This window comes from Pecten maximus, chromosome 18 (genome assembly GCF_902652985.1).
Source record: "Pecten maximus chromosome 18, xPecMax1.1, whole genome shotgun sequence".
NCBI classification, from domain to species: domain Eukaryota; kingdom Metazoa; phylum Mollusca; class Bivalvia; order Pectinida; family Pectinidae; genus Pecten; species Pecten maximus.
Genome location: NC_047032.1, coordinates 25882878 through 25909154, shown reverse-complemented (window position 1 = coordinate 25909154; position 26277 = coordinate 25882878). Strand labels below are relative to the sequence as shown.

The 26277-nt window shown below is 37.8% G+C and overlaps 1 protein-coding gene across 2 annotated transcripts in view; it reads right to left on the bottom strand.

Annotated features, from left to right (window-relative positions):
* LOC117316546 (solute carrier organic anion transporter family member 4A1-like) overlaps positions 1-26277 on the bottom strand; it is a 55501-nt gene that overhangs the window by 27156 nt on the left and 2068 nt on the right. For both annotated transcript variants that reach the window (XM_033871185.1, XM_033871184.1), the window contains exon 2: positions 21403-21738. In XM_033871185.1, coding sequence (XP_033727076.1) covers positions 21403-21555 — 153 coding nt within the window. In that variant the 5' untranslated portion in view covers positions 21556-21738. The remainder of the gene's footprint in view (positions 1-21402; positions 21739-26277) is intronic.

Genomic DNA, 26277 nt, shown 5'->3' with positions numbered 1-26277 from the left:
GAATATACAGGACAACAGGATACTCAGTTGTCAGATTAGGCAGGATTAGAGAATATTCTGCTGTCAGAATATACAGGAAAACAGGATACTCAGTTGTCAGATTAGACAGGATTAGAGAATATTCTACTGTCAGAATATACTAGGACAACAGGATACTCAATTGTCAGATTAGACAGGATTAGAGAATATGGCGCTGTCAGAATGTACATGAAAACAGGATACTCAGTTGTCAGATTAGGCAGGATTAGAGAATATTCAGCTGTCAGATTAGACAGGATTAGAGAATATTCAGCTGTCAGAATATACATGAAAACAGGATACTCAGTTGTCAGATTAGGCAGGATTAGAGAATATTCTGCTGTCAGATTAGGCAGGATTAGAGAATATTCAGCTGTCAGATTAGGCAGGATTAGAGAATATTCAGCTGTCAGAATATACATGAAAACAGGATACTCAGTTGTCAGATTAGGCAGGATTAGAGAATATTCAGCTGTCAGATTAGACAGGATTGGAGAATATTCAGTTGTCAGAATGTACATGAAAACAGGATACTCATGTGTAAAGAAAGTTTTTACCGTGAGTACATTTATATAATGAATAAGAAAATGAACAGCTTCATGCAGTCATTGTTCAATTGATTAAAAATATGTTAGTCATCACTTAGAGAGCTACAGAGGACCACTAAAATAAATGACTCACAAATAATGTCATTAGTGATATATGTCTCTTATAATAGCAATTGATTTTAGGCTGTTAAAGGCCATGATCCATACAACTGTATAATAGCGTCTCAATATCAGCATGCCTGGATGGATATGTTGCAGAGATGATTGACAATTAGGTGCCAGTCATCATGACTGCCATTACAGGGACGGACATACTCCAAAAGGTCTGGTGACATTAGGTGGACAGACATACTCCAAAAGGTCTGGTGACATTAGGTATCTGCCATGATGGTGTCCACGCGTGCCATGCAAAATCCTGGTATCATGCCATGTCCCCGACAAAAGTTGGAATCCTGACAAATCTCAGAAAAGTTGAACCATCAGAATACTGCGCCTATCTTTTGCAATGAAAACATTTCCTTTCAAGAGTCCAATGATACTTGTACATGTCTGATGTGACTTTTTGTGACGACCTTAATTTGTATAGTGCTTTGACATCAGTGAACCAGTAAACACTTACCCTAACTCTTTATACCGTCTCCTTTCCCTGTATGTTTGATCAATTTGGAGTCAGATTTACAGTTTCATTTTTCATGTCAGTATTCTCTATTTAATCATGAGATGAATTCTGTTGGCACCAATGTTATCCATTCATTTTGACGAAATTGACAATTAATTTCAACAAAATTGACGATTAATTTAACATTAATTCTTACAAAATTAACAAACAAAACTGGCAAAAAACTTCTACAGTTGTTTTTTTTTCAATATAATATCCTGTTTGACATGTATTTTCCTCTTGCAGAAGGTAGGGGTGAAACGGTTTAAAGCTGTGTAAGTGAACAGCAATATTTTTCTTTCGGTTCAGTACACGGTATAGCGACGGCAAATTACGGTACATGCACCGTGAGCGGTAAATGTTTATATTGGTGTCTATTTCACTATGCGCCGGCGGAAGGTGGACCGACCATATATATAAAAGAATTCTACGTAAGTGGATGTGTCGCCTGCACAGCAATTGAAGCTAGGATTTGAAATTTTACAAGAGATCCCAGAGGGATCTTGGCGCCCACCATTGAATGATCTTTATAGGTTCCATGTCAGATTGATCTTTTCTCTATTTTTCTGCCTCTTACTAATCTGTGTAAATTGAGAAACATCCCTCCAGTACTTTTCAAACAAGGGGAACTTATATATGAAATTTGAGATTTAGCGATAATGGCTGTCTGTCGACAATGTTTTCAGGTTGGTCGAAAAATGAAATACGACGGACCAAGGGGAACCTACATATGAAATTTGAGAAAGATCCCTCAGTACCTTCTGTAAAATAGCAATTACAAACTTTAGTTGCCAAATTTCAAGATAGCTGTCTCTTGGCCATGTTGTTATTCAACTGGTCCCAAAATTGAAATATGCATAACTATAGGTACCAAGGGCAACCTATATATCAAATTTAAGAAAGATCCCATCAGTTCTTTCTGAGAAATAGCGATAACAAACTTCAATTGTCAAAATCCAAGATTGCCTGCCTGTCGGTCATGTTGTTTTCCGAACGGTCCCAAAATGCAATATGCATAACTAGGGACCAAGGGCAATTTCAGAAAGATCCCTTCAATACTTTCTCAGAAATAGCGATAACAAACGTCAATTGTCAAAATCCAAGATGGCTGCCTGTCGGCCATATTGTTTTCTGATCGGTCCCAAAATGCAATATGCATAACTAGGCACCAAGGGAAACTTACATATGAAATTTGAGAAAGATCCCTTAAATACTTTCTCAGAAATAGTGATAACAAACTTCAATTGTCAAAATCCAAGATGGCTGCCTGTCGGCCATGTTGTTTTCAGATTGGTCTCAAAACGCAATATGCATAACTAAGCACCAAGGGAAACTATCATATGAAATTTCAGAAAGATCCATTCAGTACTTTCTCAGAAATAGTGTTAACAAACTTAAATCGTCAAAATCCAAGATGGCTGCCTGTCGGCCATGTTATTTTCTGATTGGTCTCAAAACGCAATATGCATAACTAGGCACCAAGGGAAACTTACATATGAAATTTCAGAAAGATCCATTCAGTACTTTCTAAGAAATAGTGATAACAAACTTAAATTGTCAAAATCCAAGATGGCTGCCTGTCAGCCATGTTGTTTTCTGATTGGTCTCAAAACACAATATGCATAACTAGGCACCAAGTGAAACTTACATATGAAATTTGAGAAAGATCCCTTAAATACTTTCTCAGAAATAGTGATAACAAACTTCCATTGTCAAAATCCAAGATGGCTGCCTGTCGGCCATGTTGTTTTCGAATTGGTCTCAAAACGCAATATGCATAACAAGGCACCAAGGGGAACCTACATATGAAATTTGAGAAAGATCCCTTCAGTACTTTCTCAGAAATAGCGATAACAAACTTCAATTGTCAAAATCCAAGATGGCTGCCTGTCGGCCATGTTGTTTTCAGATTGGTCTCAAAACGCAATATGCATAACTAGACACCAAGGGGAACCTACATATGAAATTTGAGAAAGATCCCTTCAGTACTTTCTCAGAAATAGCGATAACAAACTTCAATTGTCAAAATCCAAGATGGCTGCCTGTCGGCCATGTTGTTATCCGATTGGTCTCAAAAAGCAATATGCATAACTAGGCACCAAGGGGAACCTTCATATGAAATTTGAGAAAGATATCTTTAGTACTTTCTCAGAAATAGCGATAACAAACTTCAATTGTCAAAATCCAAGATGGCTGCCTGTCGGCCATGTTGTTTTCCGATTGGTCTCAAAACGCAATATGCATAACTAGGCACCAAGGGGAACCTACATATGAAATTTGAGAAAGATCCCTTCAGTGCTTTCTGAGAAATAGCGATAACAAGAATTGTTTACGGACGGAGGGACGGACGAACGGTCGGAGGGACGGCCGGACGGACGGATGACGGACCACGGATGCAGGACGATTTGAATAGCCCACCATCTGATGATGGTGGGCTAAAAATCTAAAGCCTCAGGACTTTTCAAGTTTGTATTATCAATTAATTACATGTTAGAAAAACTGTGGCTTAATGAAATGTGTGACAGAGAAGTCAACATGTTTGACTACGCAGTCAGACTACAGCACATAACCATTGCATGATCCAAAATTGATTTTACTAATGGGATCATTTGATGACTCGGCAAAATCATATGCACACCCTTTGGTAGCTTCAATACACATAAAAAATGGATAAACCTTTCTACCAATATATATATTAGGTGAGTCCATTACTTTTGAAGTGGCCAGCACAGATATACTTCTACAATGCAAATGCCAAAAACAATGATCATATATAGATAATGTCTGTAGCATGATCAATATATGATGTTTTCACTGGCCAGCTCTGAGTGCCAACATCTGTTGGCCGACATATATCTGCAACCAATTTCCATAGTAGCTGATAAGCATATTGACACCAAATTCAATAATTCACAGAATTTGCCATCAGAATCTGTCGTTCACACAGTTATTATCTAATCTAGCGTATAAACACAAGTTCTGGGGAAAGCAAGGCTGTAAATCTATACTCCTGCTAAAGAGAAAATATGGGGCTGCGAAATACACTGATTTGTTACATTTTTAACAATTAATTATTAGAAATTCATGTTTAACAGTAAGAAATGTCAGAAACTAATTTAAAACAGTGAAAATTAGAAAAAAAAATTTTTTTTAATTTTTTTATCAATTTTTACTGCAGTAAATTGAAGATTTACAAAATATTGTATTTCTACTGTATCTGTTATTAAACTGTTATTTAAAGGACACATTCACTTATGTGTGTTATAAATACTCAGAATAGTGGTAATTACTCAATGTATTCATATCATGAATAAAATTAACAAAGATCAGAACATTTCAAAAATAATTATTCAGTAATGAAAGTTATCTCCCCTTGTATATTTTGACATTTGTACGTGTGTGTAGACCATTTCGCTTATCCAAACCTCCATTCTGGATGTCCTGAAGCTAAAATGCCCCTATAGCATCAATGATCATGATGAGTCCTTAACAAAGAAGGACAAAATAATTGTATGGCATAGTTGTATATGTGTTACTTGGTATAAATATTTATTAGTTTCTAGGTATTGTCTTTACACAATGATGATATCTTAACACCTGTGACAAAATAACTGTATGGCACAGTTTTATATTCATTAATTGGCATATATATTTATTAAGTTCCTAGGTTTTGTCTTTACACAATGATGATATCTTAACACCTCTGACAAAGTCATATTAGTGCAGTCCATGCCACAATAGGTTACTAGAGCACTGTTCAGAGTATCTACATGTCATTGTACTTCAATCTTATTGAACTCCTACATTGAAAATGATGCATAATTCACTGAATTATAGAGCCAGTGCACCTTTCCATCAAGGTGTCAACATTTCCTATGATCTGAGTTTCTTCCTTTGCCTCTAAGTTATATTGTAAGTCCTTATAAAAGACAAAACAACTGTATGGTGCAGTTTGGTTCATTTTTTTCTCTGATGTATCTAAATATAAATTAGTAAGGAGTTAAATCTTAGTGTCTTTTGTGTAAACCCTTGTCTGGTGCTTTTAATAAGAAGGTCAGAACATTACCTTGTTTGTCTCAAAATCGACAAAATAGGTGTTATTTTATTAAATCTTATCAATACATGTATAAACTGATAAAAGATGAAAATACTGCAGCCTTGTGTGTACATGGAGGCCAAGAATGGGACATCATTAGACAAAGAGGCCAAGAATGGGACATCATTAGACAAAGCTTCAAAGCCCACAAATCTAAGTCCAGCATTCTTTTGATGATATACCGGTGTGGCATGGTATTTTGAAGTGGTATGGGGAATTTGGACATAAAATATTCCTATAAAATTTCAAAACCAACAATTAATTGTTAAACAAAAGGGTTGTAATATTGAACTGGACATGGACATTGGTCTAAATTTACAACAATTGAGAAATAAGTTATACCAGCTTACATGTAAATATCAAAGGGCCAAAGGCCCTGAGAAACGTCAGGGTCTGAGGTCATATAATAAGAAATTTAAAATTGGATTTTATAGTCAGAGAGTTACATTTGTATCAGATGAAATGTCTTAATCTGGTTATTCCTATTCTATATACATGTATATTCAAGAAAACATGTATAACATATTGATCTGCTGACAACTTTCCAATAGCTGAGTATAGTTCTTTGCCTATTTCTTTAATGCTTGTGGAAGATTATTGATATACTCCTGAATCAGTAAAGCTGCTTGTAAACTTTGAAAAAAATCAACAGAACATGTTGTACAGCCAAAGATAAAATCCAAGATGTACACTGCCTAAGTTTTTTTTAAATTTTATTTATACTATAAGATGTTAATTAGGCCTAGCAAACATCTATTTTATGACCCCTAATACCATATTTTAACTCCGATAGAAAATTGCGGTCGCGTTGTCCGACGAGACATATCTAGTTTTGACAAGACGCCAGTACATCAGTCACGGATCATAATCGTTAGATTCTTTTCAAATAAACAAATAACAACCTTATTTAATAAAATCCTCATGAAAAACGGCAATGTAGTTTGTTACAACTTGCCTTCAATTCCTGGTGGTATTTCTTGCGTATTCTAGCGACATACAAATAAATATGAAACTGCGAACGGTCGTTGGTTTAGTTACATTAGACATAACCGCCATTTTGGCTGATTAGCGATGATCACGTGATTAGTCATGTGACAGCTGAAGTTAACCTGTGGAATGTTTGGCTGCATTTGACTACGTAAAATAGGGTTGGTTTTGGGCTTATATGAAATGTTCCTGCATATGAACTCAGGATCAACATATGAGTCTAAGACATGTGGATAGTTTATCTGTGAATGCATGTAAATTTCCACGACGATCAAACTGATTTTTTTACTTTCATTTTCAAGGCAGGATTGAGACAGAACTACGTAATCCTATGCCAACAAAATTGCATATACTGACGAGGAAAATGTTTATATTTATACTCTAAAATAGTATAGAACACCAAACGTTCATATTTCATTTTAAATAATTGCGATAAACACAGGAACCATCAGTTAAATCGTGTCAATAATTGCTGTCAAAATAGGAACTATATATTAGGCTGCGGATGTATATCATTTGTATGACAGAAAAGAGGAATTGTTAGCCGGGAACAAAAGTGTCACTAACAACATTTACCCACCACGACTATAACGGCAGGTGCCAAAGGCATCCTGACGTTAATAAGTCACTCTTGTTGGCCCAGATGGAAGCATACACAGGCCTTATTGTGGGAGGAAACTGGAGTAACCAGTGAAATCCTTAACAATTGGGCATGTGACCCCCCCATACCTCCCATCGCCTAGCAATACTGTAGGTGAAAGGCACCCCATACCTCCCCTCGCCTAGCAATACTGTAGGTGAAAGGCATATGTGTCAGCATTGCACCACCCGACCACCTAAATCTCAGTATAAAGTTTCACATACAATGTATAATCAACAAAATACAAATGTATTTTGAAAATTTCAAATATTTAATATAACATTTCTGAAGTTTCTCTCTTGTCAACATATTTACTAATCATTTCAATTTGAAGATAATATACATATTTCAATAAATTATTTCTAGTCTGAACATATAATTCGTGCAAATTGCTAGATAAAATTGGCTGTCAGCTACCAGCTGTTCCATCGGGGTCTGACATTTTGATGTGTTTGTGATTATAGAAAGTTGTCAAACTGTCACACACATTAATGATAATAAAACAATATTTCCCTACAGGGTCAGTACATTTCACAGAAGGTCTGAGGTCCCTACATCTAAAGGTCAAATCTTCTAAAGGACGTCAAACCATATACTAGGTCAATGACCATGCTGTGTTCAATTTTAGCACAGAATTGAATATGTGTATACAATGTACCATCAACTGTCATTCCATATTGATCATTTTAACCAAAGTTCGATTATCTACCAAATAATCCTAAAAAATGTGATTTCCCCATATAATTTTTTATTTTTAATTTCATTCAATTTGACCCGTATTGGCCTCGCCCTTCAGTCCCTGGGGATCAGTCTGTTCCAATATGTAATCATACCATCAACTGCAATCTCATACATATATATAGTTCTCACCAACTTTTAATCATTTCCAATGGCATCTCAACATATGATCCTCAAAAATGATCTTTCCCAAAATAAACAAAAGTAAAGTTTACCCCCTCCTCACCAAGAGAAAACAGCTATAAAGGTCATGGTAAAGCACCCTAACACCCTTCTATCTATGGAGACTGAACTTTTACACCAAGGGAGGGGGCTTATCTGATGATAAATATGGTAGGGGGCTTATCTGATGATAAATATGGTACTAAAATTTTACACCTGGGGAGGAGCCTTATGTGAGGATAAATATGGTACTCGTACACCTGGGGAGGAAGCTTATGTGAGGATAAATATGGTACTCGTACACCTGGGGAGGGGGCTTATGTGAGGATAAATATGGTACTCGTACACCTGGGGAGGGGGCTTATGCGAGGATAAATATGGTACTCGTACACCTGGGGAGGAAGCTTATGTATGGATAAATATGGTACTTGTACACCTGGGGAGGGGGCTTATGTGAGGATAAATATGGTACTCGTACACCTGGGGAGGAGGCTTATGTGAGGATAAATATGGTACTCGTACACCTGGGGAGGGGGCTTATGTGAGGATAAATATGGTACTTGTACACCTGGGGAGGAGCCTTATGTGAGGATAAATATGGTACTCGTACACCTGGGGAGGAGGCTTATCTGATGATAAATATGGTACTAAAATTTTACACCAGGGGAGGGGGCTTATCTGAGGATAAATATGGTACTCATACACCTGGGAAGGAAGCTTATCTGAGGATACATATGGTACTCGTACACCTTAGGAAGGGGGTTTATGTGAGGATAAATATGGTACTCGTACACCTGGGGAGGAGCCTTAGGTGATGATAAATATGGTACTCGTACACCTGGGGAGGAGCCTTATGTGAGGATAAATATGGTACTCATGCATACACCTGGGGAGGAAGCTTATGTGAGGATAAATATGGTACTCATACACCTGGGGAGGGGCTTATCTGATGATAAATATGGTACTCGTACACCTGGGGAGGAAGCTTGTGTGAGGGTAAATTAAGTATTTGTTTATGGTGTGTACATTTTCTTGTTTTCCTCCTGTGAATGAATCAGAAACATGCTATAAGGCTGTGATGGATGAGGGGGAGCAGTCACAACATCCAGAACCCTGGCATGGTAGGCCTGCCATACATGTGGGTGGAGGGTACACCGGTGAAGTCAGTCACAAAATCCAGAACCCAGTCAATATGTTGCTGGATATGACTTTGGTGGGCTACTCTCGATCTTGGACAATTTCCAGTGTACCATTCTTAGTAAAAAAGGAAGCCAGCTCAGTTTACCAACACAACAATGTTAGACTGCAATAGTCAGCAGATATTTAGCTACAAACAAACAAAAACTTTGAAGACTAGATCACTGACACATATCAGAATGGGCCAGCTATGTGTCTGACCCTTTAGGGTAAATGGGCCAGCTATGTGTCTGACCCTTTAGGGTAAATGGGCCAGCTATGTGTCTGACCCTTTAGGGTAAATGGGCCAGCTATGTGTCTGACCCTTTAGGGTAAATGTAATAAGTAGAGTGTTACATTGACATCAAACTGTTATATGTTCAATTTTCCAGAACAACTTTTGCTAATATAATATGTCTATTTAATATCAATTAACATTAATTGGGCCACTGATCATGATGATACTACTTTATCATCATTCTTGTTCAACGTTCCCATCAACATACAATTTGCAGAGTAAACATTTTGATATTTTATATCAAAGACCAAATTTAGGAACTACTGATTTGACCACTTGACACCTTGCTAGATTCCAAGCAACTTTACAGTTAAAAGATACAAAATTTGACCTTGACCTTTGATCTGATGACCTTAACCTTTGATCAGCTAATTTCATGTTGTATTGTGACCAATTTTGCTGGATAATGTCATAACAAAATGTTCACCAGTTTAAAAAGCAAAGAGGATGCATGAAAAATCATTATGCAAAATTTGATAAACATCTACTTCCATCAATATTGTGCAAAAGAATAAATTGGATAAGCAGACAGACAGATGGACAACCTAGTTGATATAGGTGCTGTCAATTGTTTATATATATATGCTTTTAATTTATCTCTATTTCTTATAAATGACATTCCATCTGAACAATGAAGTTTGTCAAATAGTTTTTTAAACATCTTGTAAGTTTTTATAAATGACTTTCAAAATCATCAGCAATTTTCGATTTAAATAACAATGAAGTCTGTCAAATGGTTAATGTATATCACCTGAATTATCTCTAATTTCTTATGATCAACTTTTCAAGATATCAACATCGTAAACACTTTTCATTATCAAAACTATATCAACTTTGGTTTTATAAATCGATCCATTTAAAACATGGGGTAGGATATAAACTTGAACTCCGAGAACACCCACTCACTGACATCTGACCCCAGGGTCTATGTATAATCATTACCCAACAGAATTCTCAAAATTCTCATAGCAAAATTAAACGTATTGAAGGGCTGGGTTCTGTACCTTGTGCTGAATCATACAAGTGTACACTTAATACTTCAGATACTTAAATGTACAGTCTGGTATCCTTTTGGACAACCACAATGTTTAAAATTAATAGTGGAAAACTAAATACATTAAAGGAAGGCCTTTACAACTGGAGTATTTTTTTATCTTCATAAACTGAAGGTTGCTATAAATTATTTACTTTATATTTCAATATTTGCTTTGCTAGAACACTCTGCTGAATGAGCTTAGCCAAGTTGGCAGGGTTCACATCACATCATCATTAATTGAAAAATATCGAAAATTTTACTTTATCATGAGAAGCTAACTAGACTTTTAATATTTCTCCCGCATATCACAACCTGGGTGTAACTAAATACTCCTACAAGGCACATATCATAAACAAAACAAATATTCTCCATCCTGTTTACAACTTCCAAGGTATTCAGAACCCAACACTGTGTAACACATGTCTTAATAAAAAAAATTTGATTTCACATTTACATTCTTCATTTATTCATACTGATTTAGCTGAAGTGTTGGAAAAAACCCAACTGGACCTCCTCTCCTGTATATCACTGCATAAAATTATCAGTACCAGTCTTTGTATTGAAATGACCAGCCATATTCAAATACTTACTGTATCTTCACCTTATCAAACTGATGACCAATCCCTAGAATTAGACAAATCTCTAATAGATGGAAATTATAACTTTTATTTTTATAATTTCAATATTCTAGATAGGAACCAGACTAACCCCTGTGCTCATTTGCTTTGTTATGTTTTCTTCTATCTTCTCAATTCCATTTATTTCTTCTTTCTTTTCTTCCATATCTTTTCTTATCATATTCCATTTTTGCCTTTTCCCCTTTCTACTTTATATTTTGTCACCCTTGTAATATCTCCCCTGTCTATTTAAACTACGCTGTTTCTCACTTTGTTATCTCACAGTCCGATCCCCCAAATACATATATAATTCATATACATCCGCTTTTCTGATTCACCACAGATTTATCTACATTTGTATGGCTGAAGTTGACAATGAATTAGAAGGCACCATTTCCTTCCTGAACACCTGCAGTGGTGGTATAACACCATTTACCTGGTCGTGCTCTCCATGTTTTATTTTCAAAGTCCTTTCAAAGTGCTCGTCACCCAGTCCAAACAAGGTCTAGGGCCTCAGATCACCCAGTCCAAACAAGGTCTAGGTCACCATAACCCAGTCCAAACAAGGTCAAGGGCCTCAGACCACCCAGTCCAAACAAGGTCCTCAGATCACCCAGTCCAAACAAGGTCTAGGGCCTCAGACCACCCAGTCCAAACAAGGTCTAGGGCCTCAGACCACCCAGTCCACACAAGGTCTAGGTCCTCAGGTCACCCAGTCCAAACAAGGTCTAGGTCCCCATAACCCAGTCCAAACAAGGTCTAGGGCATCAGACCACCTAGTCCAAACAAGGTCTAGGGCCTCAGACCACCTAGTCCAAACAAGGTCTAGGGCCTCAGACCACCCAGTCCAAACAAGGTCTAGGTCACCATAACCCAGTCCAAACAAGGTCTAGGGCCTCAGACCACCTAGTCCAAACAAGGTCTAGGGCCTTAGACCACCCAGTCCAAACAAGGTCTAGGGCCTCAGACCACCTAGTCCAAACAAGGTCTAGGTCACCATAACCCAGTCCAAACAAGGTCTAGGGCCTCAGACCACCTAGTCCAAACAAGGTCTAGGGCCTCAGACCACCCAGTCCAAACAAGGTCTAGGTCACCATAACCCAGTCCAAACAAGGTCTAGGGCCTCAGATCACCCAGTCCACACAAGGTCTAGGTCCTCAGAACACTCAGTCCAAACAAAGTCTAGGGCCTCAGGTCACCCAGTCCAAACAAGGTCTAGGTCCTCAGACCACTCAGTCCAAACAAGGTCTAGGGCCTCAGACCACCTAGTCCAAACAAGGTCTAGGTCCCAATAACCCAGTCCAAACAAGGTCTAGGGCCTCAGGTCACCCAGTTCAAACAAGGTCTAGGGCCTCAGACCACCCAGTCCAAACAAGGTCTAGGTCCCCATAACCCAGTCCAAACAAGGTCTAGGGCCTCAGGTCACCCAGTCCAAACAAGGTCTAGGCCCTCAGACAACCCAGTCCAAACAAGGTCTAGGGCCTCAGATCACCCAGTCCAAACAAGGTCTAGGGCCTCAGATCACCCAGTCCTAACAAGGTCTAGGGCCTCAGATCACCCAGTCCAAACAAGGTCTAGGGCCTCAGATCACCCAGTCCAAACAAGGTCTAGGGCCTCAGACCACCCAGTCCAAACAAGGTCTAGGGCCTCAGACCACCCAGTCCAAACAAGGTCTAGGGCCTCAGGTCACCCAGTCCAAACAAGGTCTAGGCCCTCAGACAACCAGTCCAAACAAGGTCTAGGGCCTCAGATCACCCAGTCCAAACAAAGTCTAGGGCCTCAGACCACCCAGTCCAAACAAGGTCTAGGTCCCCATAACCCAGTCCAAACAAGGTCTAGGGCCTCAGGTCACCCAGTCCAAACAAGGTCTAGGCCCTCAGACAACCCAGTCCAAACAAGGTCTAGGGCCTCAGACCACCTAGTCCAAACAAGGTCTAGGGCCTCAGACCACCTAGTCCAAACAAGGTCTAGGGCCTCAGATCACCCAGTCCAAACAAGGTCTCTGGTCTCTGACCACCCAGTCCTAACAAGGTCTAGGTCCTCAGGTCACCCAGTCCAAACAAGGTCTAGGTCACCATAACCCAGTCCAAACAAGGTCTAGGGCCTCAGATCACCCAGTCCAAACAAGGTATAGGTCCCCATAACCCAGTCCAAACAAGGTCTAGGGCCTCAGGTCACCCAGTCCAAACAAGGTCTAGGCCCTCAGATCACCCAGTCCTAACAAGGTCTAGGCCCTCAGACCACCCAGTCCAAACAAGGTCTAAGGCCTCAGGTCACCCAGTCCAAACAAGGTCTAGGGCCTCAGGTCACCCAGTCCAAACAAGGTCTAGGTCCCCATAACCCAGTCCAAACAAGGTCTAGGTCCCCATAACCCAGTCCAAACAAGGTCTAGGGCCTCAGATCACCCAGTCCAAACAAGGTCTAGGGCCTCAGGTCACCCAGTCCAAACAAGGTCTAGGTCCCCATAACCCAGTCCAAACAAGGTCTAGGTCCCCATAACCCAGTCCAAACAAGGTCTAGGGCCTCAGATCACCCAGTCCAAACAAGGTCTAGGGCCTCAGGTCACCCAGTCCAAACAAGGTCTAGGGCCTCAGATCACCCAGTCCAAACCAGGTCTAGGGCATCAGATCACTTAGACCAGACAAAGTGTAGGTATCAGCCAGTCCAGACTTTACAGCAACATCCCCAGATTTGTATCCTGTTTTCTTAATTGATAAACTGCCAAACAAACCTTTTCAAACTGGGAATTAGAGCAATGAGAGATTCTTAAGGAATTAGTACTACATACAATGTAACCCTTTCTTGCTGTTTGAAAGGCAGTATGGATGAATTCTTCCTATAGCAGATGAATTCTTACATTCTTCCTATGGTAGATGAATTCTTCCTATAGTAGATGAATTCTTCCCCCTATGTAGATTTATTCAGATGATTCTTCCTTTATGAATTTTCCTATAGCCGATGAATTCTTCCTATAGAGATATTGTGGATAATTCTTCTATCATGATATTTGTAGATGAATTCTTCCATAGGATGAATTCTTCCTTATGTAGATGAATTCTTCCTTTTGCAGATGAATTCTTCCTATTGCAGATGAATTCTTCCTATAGCAGATGAATTCTTCCTATGGTAGATGAATTCTTCCTATGGTAGATGAATTCTTCCTATAGCAGATGAATTCTTCCTATGGTAGATGAATTCTTCCTATGGTAGATGAATTCTTCCTATGGTAGATGAATTCTTCCTATTGCAGATGAATTCTTCCTATGGTAGATGAATTCTTCCTATAGTAGATGAATTCTTCCTATAGCAGATGAATTCTTCCTATAGCAGATGAATTCTTCCTATGGTAGATGAATTCTTCCTATGGTAGATGAATTCTTCCTATTGCAGATGAATTCTTCCTATGGTAGATGAATTCTTCCTATAGTAGATGAATTATTCCTATTGCAGATGAATTCTTCCTATAGCAGATGAATTCTTCCTATAGCAGATGAATTCTTCCTATAGCAGATGAATTCTTCCTATTGCAGATGAATTCTTCCTATAGTAGATGAATTCTTCCTATAGCAGATGAATTCTTCCTATAGCAGATGAATTCTTCCTATGGTAGATGAATTCTTCCTATGGTAGATGAATTCTTCCTATAGTAGATGAATTCTTCCTATGGTAGAATCATTCTTCCTATATGCGATCAACTGTTCCTAAAACCGATCAACTGTTCCTATAGTGTTTGCATTGTTCCTTAATATAGCAGATCAAAGCAGATGAATTATTCCTATAACTGCTTAATATAATAATAGTCTGCAAGCAAAGAATCTGCCCCATTGTCTTCATCCTGGTAAGGCCATGCAAGGTAGCTATCCTGCTTCTAAGACATCTCCTGTTCGTGGTGACTTTACAACGGATAGCTTCTAAGACATCTCCTGTTCGTGGTGACTTTACAACAAGACGTACATGTAATACGTACTTGTACAAGGACACCTGCCGGTATTGTGCAATTCCTTGGAAGACTTATTCAATAATACGGTACAAAACCTTAACACTATAGGATGGGGCTTATTTGAGGATAAATACGGTACAAAACTTTTACACTAAAGGAGGGGGCTTATTTGAGGATAAATATGGTACAAAACCTTAACACTATAGGATGGGGCTTATTTGAGGATAAATACGGTACAAAACTTTTACACTAAAGGAGGGGGCTTATTTGAGGATAAATACGGTACAAAACCTTTACACTATAGGATGGCCGGGCTTATTTGAGGATAAATATGGTACAAAACTTAACACTATAGGATGGGGCTCATTTGAGGATAAATATGGTACAAAACCTTAACACTATAGGATGGGGCTTATTTGAGGATAAATATGGTACAAAACTTTTACATTATAGGATGGGGCTGATTAGAGGATAAATATGGTACAAAACCTTAACACTATATATAGGATGGGGCTAATTTGAGCACACAAATGGTATATAGATCTTGTCTTACAGTTGAACACTGACATTATTCCGGCTGGTCAGACGGAATATAATGAACATGAAAGTAAAACATGTGTTAATTAAGTTTGTTACAATCCTTTTTCTGATACAACATAAAATTTCATATATCAAAACATCCATAAAGAACATGGATACACCTGGTATGTTTCATACTGTATTCATTATGAACATGTAGACATGCAAATGTATGTGTATTATATACATATTTGCAGCATAGTCTGTCATTCATACATGTAAACAAAAAACCAGAAATTATTCTAGAAGGTTATCAGCATATGTTTGCTTTCCCAACAGATTTGATCCAGTGAAACATGAGCTGGACATATCTCTTGTCTGGGAATACTGTCAGGCCAAGCCAGGAACGAACAAACCTCTGTACATTAAGACAGCCCATTAAAAATGTTTTTATTGCTGACTACAGCCAAAACAAACTATCTTTTTCATGATGGGACATTTGATCAGGAGATAAGCACAAATTTTAAACAATTGTTAAACAAAGGGATCCTGGAGTGACAAAAGGAACGACAAACAAATGGATAGACAGAAGGAGAGACAAACAAATGGATAGACAGAAGGAGAGACAAACAAATGGATAGACAGATGGAGAGACAACAAATGGAATGACAGAAGGAACGACAAACAAATGGAGTCACAGAAGGAAAGACAAACAAATGGAGTCACAGAAGGAGAGACAAACAAATGGAGTCACAGAAGGAACGTCAAACAAATGGAGTCACAGAAGGAACGACAAACAAATGGCGTCACAGAAGGAAAGACAAACAAATGGAGTCACAGAAGGAAAGAAAAACAAATGGAGTCACAGAAGGAAAGACAAACAAATGGAGTCACAGAAGGAGACAAACAAATGGAGTCACAGAAGGAAAGACAAACAAATGGAGAGACAGAAGGAGAGACAAACAAATGGAGTCACAGAAGGAACGACAAACAAATGGAGTCACAGAAGGAAAGACAAACAAATGGAGTCACAGAAGGAGACAAACAAATGGAGTCACAGAAGGAAAGACAAACAAATGGAGAGACAAAAGGAGAGACAAACAAATGGAGTCACAGAAGGAACGACAAACAAATGGAGTCACAGAAGGAAAGACAAACAAATGGAGAGAAAGAAGGAGAGACAAACAAATGGAGAGACAGAAGGAAAGACAAACAAATGGAGTCACAGAAGGAGACAAACAAATGGAGTCACAGAAGGAAAGACAAACAAATGGAGTCACAGAAGGAGACAAACAAATGGAGTCACAGAAGGAGACAAACAAATGGAGTCACAGAAGGAGACAAACAAATGGAGTGACAGGTAGAGAGACAAACAAATGGACAGGTCACAATTTATCAACAGTAACAGAAAATCAAACTGATCGACAGAAAAACATGGATTGACTGACAAATTGATGGACAGACAAAATAAATTCGTAGACAGACAAACAAATAAATGGACCTAAAAAATTCATGGGCAAGAAATTAACTGAAGGGCACACAAACATAAACTCATGGATACAAGAAACAAATTGATGGACTGACATATTGATCGAGAGAAAAACCAAATGGTGGGCAGACAAAAAAAATGATGGAAGAACAAATTCTCTGATGCACAAACAAATTTATAGCCTAACAAATGGATAGATAGACTGACAGACTGTCTGACAAACAAATGAATTGGCAAACAAAAATTGTTTTTAGAACAAATTGACCACCTGGCAGACAACCACAGAACCCAAAGACAGGCAAAAATTAATTTTCAAAGACAAACACAGAACGGTTATAGTAATACTTAACTTCAACTGTCAACCATTTAGTTTTTTGGATCAGACTCAAAAATCCAATGGGCCTAACTTGGGACCCTGGGGAATTGGAACCAACATATGGGGATCACACAGTAAAAATGAAATCTAAGAGAAATCTAAGAACTGTTAATTAGAAATAGTAATACTAACTTTCAACTGTTAGCTATTTTGATTTGTTTTCTGGATCAGATTCAAAATCAAATGAGCACAAATTTAAGGGACCAACTTAGGAACCTGTATTGAAGTTTGAGAAAAATCCCTCCTGTACTTAGAAGTAGTTATAGGAACGGAAATAGTTATTACAAACTTCAAACACTGCCACCTGGTGGTCATTTTGTTTTTATGGTTAAACTCAAAATAAATCGGGAAAAACTAAGAACAAATTAAAGGTAAACCAACATAAGAAGTTTGATAAAGATCCTTAAGCTTCCTGTATGCTTCTGATGAATTACTGATGAAAAATTTCAACTGTCAAAATAAAAATATGGCTGTTTAATTGCATGGTGGCCATTTTTTCTCTGCATCAGACTAAAAATCAAATGGGCATAACTAGGAACCAAGAGAAACCTACATATGAGGTTTGAGAAGAATCCTTTCAGCCTTTCTAAAGAAATAGTGATAATTTAACAATTGATTATTTAGTGATGGACAGACAAAGGATGGATGGATGGATGGATGGATGGATGGACGGACCACGGATGCAGGACAATTTGAATAGCTCATCATCACGGCCTACTGATAAGTTTCGGTGTAGAATCAAGCTGGTATCAGACATTACAATAGAAGTGAATTAATTATATAAGTCCTTTCGTCCTTCAATGACACCAATGTGCCCATTATGTAACAGGACTAAATTGTTAGAGTGCTGACATGTACATATATATATTATCATACATTGTACATACAGTCGAAGTGAATGTTGGTAAATTATTACTCTTATCAAATGATATATATTATACATTTTGCCTACAGTCAGTTCTCTTAACTTGATTGTTAAAATATTTGTACATTTGACAGGGCTTTTTCTTACTTTCCATATTTTCTGTACTGTGGAGTTAGCTCTGTGTAGATTTTAGTATAAGCCAGGCACAGGTCTCATACAATTATATATGTGATATGAAGCATATATATGCAAATCCAGTTAAATCTCAGGATTCTATAAAATCAAAGTCAGTCGCCTCAATCATGGGAACTTTGTACACTTTAGTCAATTTTTTGGACTCGCAAAGTGACGTCCTTTTCTACTGTTTCCATGAAGTAAAAGTTTGTGATTTTGGCTTTGTACATAACTTATTATAACTATCTTTGAAGGAGCTTATATAGTTTCTTGTGGTGACATATACTTATTTAAAATATTTTCAGTACAATGATAGAATGAGATTCATGGACTATTGAAGTAGCTCTCACAGCAGAGGAAAACATGGACTATTGAAGTAGATCTCACGACAGAGGAAAACATGGACTATTGAAGTAGCTCTCACGACAGAGGAAAACATGGACTATTGAAGTAGCTCTCACAACAGAGGAAAACATGGACTATTGAAGTAGCTCTCACGACAGAGGAAAACATGGACTATTGAAGTAGCTCTCATGACAGAGAAAAACATGGACTATTGAAGTAGATCTCACAACAGAGGAAAACATGGACTATTGAAGTAGATCTCACAACAGAGGAAAACATGGACTATTGAAGTAGCTCTCACAACAGAGGAAAACATGGACTATTGAAGTAGCTCTCACAACAGAGGAAAACATGGACTATTGAAGTAGCTCTCACGACAGAGGAAAACATGATGGAGAACTATTGAAGTAGCTCTCACGACAGAGGAAAACATGGACTATTGAAGTAGATCTCACAACAGAGGAAAACATGGACTATTGAAGTAGATCTCACGACAGAGGAAAACATGGACTATTGAAGTAGCTCTCACGACAGAGGAAAACATGGACTATTGAAGTAGCTCTCACAACAGAGGAAAACATGGACTATTGAAGTAGCTCTCACAACAGAGGAAAACATGGACTATTGAAGTAGATCTCACGACAGAGGAAAACATGGACTATTGAAGTAGCTCTCACGACAGAGGAAAACATGGACTATTGAAGTAGATCTCACGACAGAGGAAAACATGGACTATTGAAGTAGATCTCACGACAGAGGAAAACATGGACTATTGAAGTAGCTCTCACGACAGAGGAAAACATGGACTATTGAAGTAGCTCTCACAACAGAGGAAAACATGGACTATTGAAGTAGCTCTCACGACAGAGGAAAACATGGACTATTGAAGTAGCTCTCACAACAGAGGAAAACATGGACTATTGAAGTAGCTCTCACGACAGAGGAAAACATGGACTATTGAAGTAGTAGTAGAGGAAAACATGGACTATTGAAGTAGATCTCACGACAGAGGAAAACATGGACTATTGAAGTAGATCTCACGACAGAGGAAAACATGATGGAGAACAGCAATGATAGAATGGGATTCATGGACTATTGAAGTAGCTCTCACAACAGAGGAAAATATGGACTATTGAAGTAGCTCTCACGACAGAGGAAAACATGGACTATTGAAGTAGATCTCACGACAGAGGAAAACATGATGGAGAACAGCAATGATAGAATGGGATTCATGGACTATTGAAGTAGCTCTCACAACAGAGGAAAACAGGATGGAGAACAGCAATGATACCAAAACTTTCATTTTACATAACAGGGAATTTTTAATCATACTTATTTCAACTACCATGTGTCCATCGATCATACCAGTATGATCATAACATGACACTAGTATGATCGACATATGACATCAGTATGATTGACATCAGTATGATCGACATACGACATCAGTATGACTGACACATGACACCAGTATGATTGACATATGACATCAGTATGATCGACATATGACATCAGTATGATCGACATATGACCTCAGTATGATTGACATATGGCACCAGTATGATTAACCTATGACCTCAGTATGATTGACATTTGACATCAGTATGGTTGACATATGGCACAGTATGATTAACCTATGACCTCAGTATGATCGACACATGACACCAGTATGATTGACATATGACATCAGTATGATTGACACATGACACCAGTATGATTGACACATGACACCAGTATGATTGATATATGACATCAGTATGATTAACCTATGACCTCAGTATGATTGACATATCACATCAGTATGATTGACATATCACATCAGTATGATCGACATATGACATCAGTATGATCGACATATGACATAATTATGATCGACATATGACATCAGTATGATTGACATATGACATCAGTATGGTCGACATATGACATCAGTATGATCGACATATGACATCAGTATGATTGACATTTTACATCAGTATGATTGACATATGACATCAGTATGATTGACATATGACATCAGTATGATCGACATATGACATCAGTATGATTGACATATGACATCAGTATGATTGACATATGGCACCAGTATGATTGACATATGGCACCAGTATGATCGACATATGACATCAGTATGATTGACATATGGCACCAGTATGATTAACCTATGACCTCAGTATGATTGACATATGGCACCAGTATGATCGACATATGACATCAGTATGATTGACATATGGCACCAGTATGATTAACCTATGACCTCAGTATGATTGACATTTGACATCAGTATGATTGACATATGGCACCAGTATGATTAACCTATGACCTCAGTATGATCGACATATGACATCAGTATGATTGACCTATGGCACCAGTATGATTGGCATTTGACATCAGTATGTTTGATATATGACATCAGTATGATTAACCTATGACCTCAGTATGATTGACATATGGCACCAGTATATATGATTGACACTATGACACTCAGTATGATTGATATATGACATCAGTATGATCGACATATGACATCAGTATGATCGACATATGACATCAGTATGATTGACATATGACATCAGTATGATTGACCTATGGCACCAGTATGATTGACATTTGACATCAGTATGATTGACATATGGCACCAGTATGATTAACCTATGACCTCAGTATGATTAACCTATGACCTCAGTATGATTGACATCTGTCACACTATGACATCTTACCTGGATAAATGACGCTCCACAAAGGCACACAAGTAAATAACGAGGACTACGGAATCGTTGACAAAATTTTGGCCGAACTGGACCCCAGCCACAGGTTTCATGATTTAGCGAATCCACATCCTCGCCATGTTTGGCATTCATGGAAGCATCCATGTTGTTTCTCTGTATTGACTTTTAAAGCGTTTGGCTGACTATAGACACAGCGTCCAAACCATTCCAATAATCAGATGCAGCAGTGAACAGCAATCATGAATGAAATTGATGCCACTGTCGATACCAAGTCACTTCAGAAAAATCCATTTTCCACTCGAGCCTTTCTCCGGTTTTAGGTTTTATCTGAAGATAGACATATATCAATGTTAGTATTGTTAGCTGCTATAAAACTGACTGATAATGTTTCTCTGTATCTCAGAAATCACATCTGTGTCCATCAACCTCTCGCCCTATTTCCACTGGCATCCATCAACAGACTAATTGCCAATCATTATATACTTCCAATAATGAAAAAATTCTTTAATTATTTATCTTTGCGTAAATGTTTAGCAGCATATACTTTGTTATACATTATTCACAGACAACTCACATAACATGACAACTAGTTACTGTGGTATTGGTGTTTTATATTGGATATCACAATGCCATTCAATGGATACATGTTGAAAGGGTTTTAGGTTCACCAAGTGGATTAGCTTCATGATCTAAACTGAGTACTCCAGTTTCTTCTAAAAGTAAACCCTATGAATAGGCTTCCTTCATGGAAATCAAGAATACTTTATATAAGCTTCATAGGTTTTCATCCAAATTATTGTAGAATTAACCAAAAAAAAAAAAGTTTTATTTTGATTTTGTTGTCCAGGATTTGTTTCAGCTGCAAAAATATACCTGACTTCATATTACATAGGGCAGATTATAATATAGATACAATTTAAACCTACTATTAAGATTGCAGTAAAAAATCTTGAAAGTAAATATGTGCATATCCACAATAAGGTTGACAAAACCAAAACTCTCTGATCAATAATCATGTGATTGATGTGATGGAACAGAAAGTAGGCCCTGATGCTGTATGCAGTATGCATTATTTCTATGAGGTGTGATGGAACAGGAAGTAGGCCCTGATACTATATGCATTATTTCTATGATCTGTGATGGAACAGGAAGTAGGCCCTGATACTGTATACATTATTTCTATGAGGTGTGATGGAACAGGAAGTAGGCCCTGATACTGTATGTATTGTTTCTATGAGTTGTGATGGAACAGGAAGTAGGCCCTGATGCTGTATGCATTATTTCTATGATGGAACAGGAAGTAGGCCCTGATGCTGTATGCATTATTTCTATGATGGAACAGGAAGTAGGCCCTGATACTGTATGCATTATTTCTATGATGGAACAGGAAGTAGGCCCTGATACTGTATGTATTATTTCTATGATCTGTGATGGAACAGGAAGTAGGCCCTGATGCTGTATGCATTATTTCTATGATGGAACAGGAAGTAGGCCCTGATGCTGTATGCATTATTTCTATGAGGTGTGATGGAACAGGAAGTAGGCCCTGATACTGTATGCATTATTTCTATGATCTGTGATGGAACAGGAAGTAGGCCCTGATACTGTATGCATTATTTCTATGAGGTGTGATGGAACAGGAAGTAGGCCCTGATACTGTATGTATTATTTCTATGAGTTGTGATAGAACAGGAAGTAGGCCATGATGCTGTATGCATTATTTCTATGATGGAACAGGAAGTAGGCCCTGATGCTGTATGCATTATTTCTATGAGGTGTGATGGAACAGGAAGTAGGCCCTGATACTGTATGTATTATTTCTATGAGTTGTGATGGAACAGGAAGTAGGCCCTGATACTGTATACATTATTTCTATGATGGAACAGGAAGTAGGCCCTGATGCTGTATGCATTATTTCTATGATGGAACAGGAAGTAGGCCCTGATACTGTATGCATTATTTCTATGAGGTGTGATGGAACAGGAAGTAGGCCCTGATACTGTATGCATTATTTCTATGAGTTGTGATGGAACAGGAAGTAGGCCCTGATGCTGTATGCATTATTTCTATGATGGAACAGGAAGTAGGCCCTGATACTGTATGCATTATTTCTATGATGGAACAGGAAGTAGGCCCTGATGCTGTATGCATTATTTCTATGAGGAGTGATGGAACAGGAAGTATGCCCTGATACTGTATGCATTACTTGTATGAGGTGTCATGGAACAGGAAGTAGGCCTTGATACTGTATGCATTACTTGTATGAGGTGTGATTGAACAGGTTGTAGGACCTATTGTATGTATTATTCCGATGAGATGTTGCAATGGAATAGAATGAAGGATATGATGCTGAATTTATTATTTTTAATGGAACAGGAAGTAATTTCAGGTTACAAACATAATTATATCACTTAATTAGTCTACGCATGTTCATAGCTCACAAAAATATTCACTGATGTTCTGACCTTTTGACAATAATACAGTATGGTAAACACACAGCTATATGTTCCATATGACAGCTACAGAAAATCAATCAGACCACATGAGCTGCAATAAAATCACTCTATTAATATTCAAATACAGGCATTTCATTCGCCATTATATTCACTGCATGTGCATAATTGTTGCAAAACAAACGGTTTCAGGCTGAAAAACATAGTTTAATAGCTACATTTTTCAGGGTTCTTTAAATTGTCAAAATGGCAATGGCTTATGGATGCAGAATGATGGACAGAAGAGCAGTGATACCTATATGACCAAGACATGTTTCTGTTCTAGGCTGAAAAAGTACACACACAGCCCTCACCCACCCCCAAAAGCATCCAAACTACAAAACCTTGACCTGCCCCCATCAAATACATATCTACTGGCATTGGACCAAAGTCAGTCTGAATCATATGATTAGGAAACATCTCTTAGTTATCTTGTATTCAATTCTTTGACCTATAAACACCCCTGTACAGTTTAATTCTGTAGAGTGAAGAAATGGATTGATAGGTGAATATAGGTACAGGACCATTGGCCAGACCTTACCCTGGGGTGTTGAAAGTGTCTGAACCTCATCGACACTAATTGATCCCGTAATAACCAATATGTACTTAATTAGTACATTGGGATACAAAGCTGTCTCATCGTCACCATATGGCCTCTAAATGCCTGATCATGTAGTGTTAAGGTTATCCCATGCCTGTAAATAACACTGAAGGTCAATCAGCTAATTCAATATTAAGCTGTTACAGAAATAAGTTCTGCTTTAGTGAAGTGAAGATCTGTCTAAGTCATGATATTCTTCAGTTATATAACCTGACGAGGTCAACACCATGCTTAGTGCTATACATGTAGTCTTCCCTGTGTCTGATCAGGTCAACATCATTCAATGTAATCTTCCATGTATTTGATCAGGTCAAGGTCATTCATTGTAAAACCGTTAATGGATTTTATCAGGTCATACAGTGTCATTCTTTGAAGTATTTGAGGGACCCATCATGTCAAGGTCATTATATAGAGATTTCCAGGGATTTGATCATGTCAAGGTCATTATATAGAGATTTCCAGGGACCTGATCATGTCAAGGTCATTATATAGAGATTTCCAGGGATTTGATCATGTCAAGGTCATTATACTGAGATTTCCAGGGACCTGATCATGTCAAGGTCATAATACTGAGATTTCCAGGGACTTGATCATGTCAAGGTCATTATATAGAGATTTCCAGGGACCTGATCATGTCAAGGTCATTATATAGAGATTTCCAGGGATTTGATCATGTCAAGGTCATTATACTGAGATTTCCAGGGACTTGATCATGTCAAGGTCATTATATAGAGATTTCCAGGGATTTGATCATGTCAAGGTCATTATACTGAGATTTCCAGGGACTTGATCATGTCAAGGTCATTATATAGAGATTTCCAGGGACCTGATCATGTCAAGGTCAATATAAAATCAAATACCGTTTTTATCCTCAAATAAGCCCCCCTCCCCTAGTGTAAAATTGTTTAGTATGACGTGTATGAAAGTTTGGGTAGGGCTTCCTTGTCTCAGCCACTCTAAGCTTATATATTTTAAATTTCTAGCTGAAAACATGTTTTCTGAAATATCAATAAATATTGTACCAATCTTTTTCTTGAAATTTCAAGGGGGGAAGGGGGGCGGTGGCCGAGTGTTTAAGGTGTCCTGACACTATATCACCAGCCCTCCACCTCTGGGTTGCGAGGGGCAGTTGCCAGGTACTGACCTTAAGCCAGTGGTTTTTCTCCGGGTACTCTGGCTTTCCTCCACCTCCAAACCTGGCACGTCCTTAAATAACCCTGGCTGTTAATAGGACGTTAAACGAAATAAAACAAAATAAATCTTGAAATTTCTTCATTATGGGTTACTTTTCGCTGAAGTCAGTGGAGTTAGTGATTTTTAACATTTTTTTAATCTTTTGACTGATAGGTAACTGACCAGTCTACATTTGTCCTGTTTAAAGTCCATGTGCATTTATACGTTCTGGTCATTTGTTTTTATTGTTTATTGTGTCATTTTTGTTTATTTGTTTGTTTGTCTACGTCAGCTATCAATTTTACCTTATCATAGCTGATTATACGGTTCAAATACATGTTTTCTTTTCTTACAATTGCCAGCTGTAGTGTAACAAATTATCAACAATAATATTATTTATAAATAATTTACCATCATGATATATAACCATTTTAGAAAAATGAAATTAAGTATGATGAGGATGTAGTAATATATATATATATCTTATGATGTTACAACTTGTATGTTGTTTTCATGTATTCATGTATGTCTTGTAGTATAATTAAAATGAATAAAAAAATAGATTTTAAAAAAAAAACATATTTTCATTGATTCTTAAAA